The following is a 4,816-nucleotide window of genomic DNA, read 5'->3' as shown; positions in this document are numbered from 1 at the left end:
TACCCAGCGTCTGATTTGCTCTCCCGCCTAAAGTGTCCAGCGTCTTTTTGGGCCTGCACGTGGCGGACGACGCTGAAGTCACGCGGTAAAATAGCGGAAGAGCCGATTAGCGCCATTTTGGTGAGAACACGTGGTAGACGACGCTAAGCTCGAAAAAGGATATGATGCTAAGATACCGAAAACGGAAAGCGGAATTTTTAAGAGCGTTTTACCTCGAGGGAGGGGAAAACAGGAACGGACAGGTTCGCTTTGTGACGTGACACAATCCAACTTTTTTTGTATCGAAGGAATTTTATGATTTATGACGGTGTTCTTTTAGGACTTGGGTCTGGTCAGAAACGACCAGGCTTGTATCAAGACGTGACGAATCCAACCTTTTTTGTAACAAAGGGATTTTATGATTTATGACGGTGTTCTTTTTAGGACTTGGGTCTGAACAAAGAGTTTTCGAAATAAATAAATACGCTTGGTTTCTAAGATTTGCTCATGTATTACTTATTTTCTGCGGAAACGAGGTTGTAAAACAGGAACAGACAGGTACGCTTTATGACGTCATGCAACTATTCCGTTTTAAATAAAAGTTTTTATTATTAAACGCATTCGAAAAATTTACGATTTAAAAACTGACCAATGCTGAAAAAATAAGAGAAAAAGGAATTTGTTGCGGAGAACGTGAGGATTGAAGAAAAATAGAAAAAAGTAGAAGTTACAAAAAAATGTTTATTACTACAAATTCTTCTTCACAGGAAAAAATACAATTTAGCCGCTTATAAAGTAAGGTTGTAGATAAAATGTTTAAACAATAATGTTATAAAATTTACAATTCGCGATTCGACAAAATTATATTCTTTTATCTAAGAACATACAAAGAATTATTTATTAAATGATTTAAAAAGATAAAAAGAGCTCGAATAGATTTTTGTTGTTCCTTTATTTTTTTAGAAATATTTTTATTTAAAATTAAAAAAATTTTTAACTATTACGTTTTTTGTATAAAATTTTTAGCCGATCACTTTATTAACAAATTCTCTTAGCTTCCTATATAAACCACCTATATAACAGAATTTTTAGTTTAAACTAAAAAAAATTCTAGAAAAGTCTGGAAAAATCTAAAGTTTTCTAATTTTCTATCTGCGTGCGCAGACTAATTTTTCTACAACGTTACAGACGAAGTTAACGTTTTGACTAACGTTACGAAGCAAAATCATTCGAGTCCCAACGTTCGAAGCGACAAGTTTGCCAGTGAAAAAGTATAACTCTCTCATCCGACTTTTCGATTGGTGTGAGTGTGTGTCAGCCGATATTACGAAGAAATAAGAACAATGGCTAGTCACCGAGAAGACGCTAATAATTCTGAGAAGCGGATGTTCACTCGCGATATTCCTGATAAAGGGATTCCCGATAAGGGACGTGACTTCAAGGGAAGAAACGAGCAATTACATATGCTGTTATCGACAACATATGGACTCAACAGCTCCCATACGAAGAGAATTCATGTGGGTTTGCAAGCAACATCCGAGGGAGTTTTCGTGCCGTTGGTCAAATTAACCGGCAACTGTGCGGACGGCGTTTATTTCGACGAGAAATCGTGGCAGCAGTTTCAAGAGAACATGGGACTCGTGAGCGAATATTTAAATGGAGAAAGCAAATTGAAGCCGAATTCTATCTCCATTAACAATATCTCCGTCAATTTTACTTCGGCCTACGGAGCAAGATCTATATTGCTGGCGTACAAGGAAAACGAGGAAGATACTTCTGCCAGGACGAATCAACGAACAGGCGAGGAAAATTGTCCACCGACGAAGAAACGAAAAACATACGCTGTGGCAATTGTGATGCAGAAGCCTACATTTCTCGGGCTGAAAAATATTGCGAAATGTATCGATGCACATTTATTACATTTAAAATCAGTGGCCGATAATGTTAACAATTGCGCGCATTATCTTATTAAGGAAATAGAGTTAAATCTTCCTAAAGGTTATATAGATGAGGAAATTGTAAAATTGACTCTCAGAGGAAATTACTTCGACATCGAATTTAATGTACAACATCAAATAACCGATTTAACTTTCCTCGATGCGTATTTTAATATAGTAATGATAGAACTTTGTGTGCTGCGAATTACCGAAATCTGTCGTATAATTTTGTCGAATCGCGGATTGTAAATTTTATAACATTATTGTTTAAACATTTTATCTTCAACCTTACTTTATAAGCGACTAAATTGTATTTTTTCCTATGAAGAAGAATTTGTAGTAATAAACATTTTTTTGTAACTTCTACTTTTTTCTATTTTTCTTCAATCCTCACGTTCTCCGCAACAAATTCCTTTTTCTCTTATTTTTTCAGGATTGGTCAGTTTCTAAATCGTAAATTTTTCGAATGCGTTCAATAATAAAAACTTTTATTTAAAACGGAATAGTTGCATGACGTCATAAAGCGAACCTGTCCGTTCCTGTTTTACAACTTCGTTTCCGCAGGAAATAAGTAATACATGAGCAAATCTTAGAAACCAAGCGTATTTGATATTTTCGAAAACTCTTTGTTCAGACCCAAGTCCTAAAAAGAACACCGTCATAAATCATATGGAACAAAGGCCTTAAATAAAAGAATATGGTTTTATGATTTTATTGTGAACAAGACGGAAAAGGGATTATGGTATAGAACCTTTCTCCGAAAACTTTTTTTCACCTGAAAGGAAGGTAGGGAGAAAGTGAGCAGGTAGGTTTTGAATTTGCTAATTAGGGTCTTAGGTAGACATTTTTTGTTACGCCATTATTCTAGAAATTTTTGGCTTTTTACACTGGAAGCAATTAATAAATCAATAAATTTCTCAAATGGGATAATAAAACCTTCTAGTTTCATGTTGGAATAAAGGCCTTAAATAAAAGAATATGGTTTTATGGTTTTATTGTGAACAAGATGGAAAAGTTTTATGACAAAAAATAACTTTTTTGCGAAAACCTTTCTCTTCCACCGGTAATGGAGAATGGGAAGAAAGTGGGCGGGAAAGTCTCAAATTTGGTAACCAATGGCTTAGGTAGAAAATTTTTGGCACGCCATTATTCTAGAAGTTTTTGGAAATATTTCCAACTATAAATGGCCTGTAATACTATAGCTGAGAGTTAGTCCTTATTTGTCCGAGTGTACTGGAGTCGTCTTGCAACGCTCTTAGCTAATCAGACAAATAAAGTGTCGAAAATGTCTCTCCGCGCAACTTTGATCGATTTTTTTAAAGTGAGTTGCAATTTAAGCAAACACTTTAATAAGCAAGTGTTTGTAGAAGTGTTTAATGAGCGGAAGTTTGTAGAAGCAGCGACAATCGTCGAAGAGGCGAATTATAAACTTTTCGAACGTTTCGTGCGTGGGTGCTCCAGTACCCTGTTATGTGTTATGGATGAACTGGGTTACTGTAAAAGAAATCAAAGATTGGTGAATATCATTTTGTGGGAATTAGAATCGCGTTGATCTTTTCGTCACGAGGAAGAAGACGCAGGAAGAGGGCATATTGCTAAATTTTTGCGTCGTAACGGATTAGGTAAGTGTTAGAAATAAAAATTGCACCTTAAAATTTTAATATAGTAGAGTTTATCATTAAAATTTAAATTAATTTAATAGACGAGAACCGCATTGCCGCTGTCCTACCAGTCCGACGAGGACAGAGACGTCGAGCGGAAGAAAACATTGATGAGGAGGCGGTACCAGCACGTAAGTAGGAAATAATAAAATTAATTATTCATTAAAAAAAACAAATATTATAAATATTAAATTTTATAGGAAGAGCTAGAATCGTTGCACCACTGCCCGCAGACAACATCCCCGTCATCGATTTATCTTCCGGTAAGAGACTAATAATAACACGTAAAAGCTAATATTTGCAATATTTGTATAATAAATCAAATATAATTTATACTGTTTTAGATGACGATGAAGAACAAGAGGAAGTGGAAGAAAAAGAAGCAGAACAAGAAGAGGAGGTGAGAATAGTGAGCTCACCCGATTCGGCCATATTTACGCCGCGTGGTAAGTTTTTAAAAAATAAGATAAGATAAAAATTTAGCGACAAATAAAAGAAATAACGAAATGTTACATTTTACCAGAAAGGGAAGTAGAAGAAGAAAAAGAACAAGAATCGGAATCAGATGAAGTTTCGACGATCGACGATGTAATCGAGCGAATATTGATGGAAGGCGACGATGAGGAGGTGGAAGAGGAGGAGGAGGAGGAGGAAGAGGGAGATGAAGAACAAGAAGTTCGAAACGCAGAAGAGTCGCAAGAGGTGTTGGACGAGGTGGAGGAGGAGGAGGAGGAGGAGAGTGATGATAATATCAATAATATTGACGATGATATTATTATTAGTAAAACCGATGACGATGACGATGACGACGACGACGAGAGATACGCACCTAACAATTATGAAGGTAATAATATTTGACTATTATATTTTTAGTTCCGTAATTTTTATCGTTTTAATCACAAGTAATTATTTCTGATTAGATGTTTCTTACTCGCCGGTTTGACCCTTGTCTCCGGAAAATTAATAAGAGACAAAGATTCAAAAAAAACGTCAACCTACACTAGTGATAAAAGCAACTAAAGGTGAGTTACCTTAGTATGCTCTATCGCGGTCGTGAAAAAAATTTTTAATTTTTTAAACGTAATATAAATCAATATTGTATGTGAGACTAAGTTTTTTAATTTTTTAGTACAGTCGGGCGGAGGTAATGCGGACCGTCCTACCGATGCTGTTGCTCCGAACACTGAGGATGATGATAATGTTTCGCAAACGCAGAGTGCTAGCGAGGAGGAGGAGGAG

At 35.8% G+C, this 4,816-nt stretch overlaps 1 protein-coding gene across 1 annotated transcript; it reads left to right on the top strand.

The window, feature by feature from the left end:
• Positions 1-1,322: 1,322 nt before the first annotated feature.
• On the top strand, positions 1,323-4,291 carry LOC112453044 (high mobility group nucleosome-binding domain-containing protein 5-like; the record flags this gene model as incomplete). The annotated part of the gene is made up of 5 exons (XM_025013587.1): positions 1,323-1,878; positions 3,619-3,708; positions 3,778-3,840; positions 3,922-4,023; positions 4,101-4,291. Coding segments are annotated over exons 1-5 (1,002 nt in total), but the record flags the coding sequence as incomplete, so codon positions are not given.
• Between the last annotated feature and the right edge of the window lie 525 nt (positions 4,292-4,816).

Source organism: Temnothorax curvispinosus, unplaced genomic scaffold (genome assembly GCF_003070985.1).
Source record: "Temnothorax curvispinosus isolate PA1 unplaced genomic scaffold, ASM307098v1 QBEX01003950.1, whole genome shotgun sequence".
Lineage (NCBI taxonomy): Eukaryota > Metazoa > Arthropoda > Insecta > Hymenoptera > Formicidae > Temnothorax > Temnothorax curvispinosus.
Note: the sequence above shows the minus strand (reverse complement) of the source record. Positions and strands in the feature narration are given on the sequence as shown.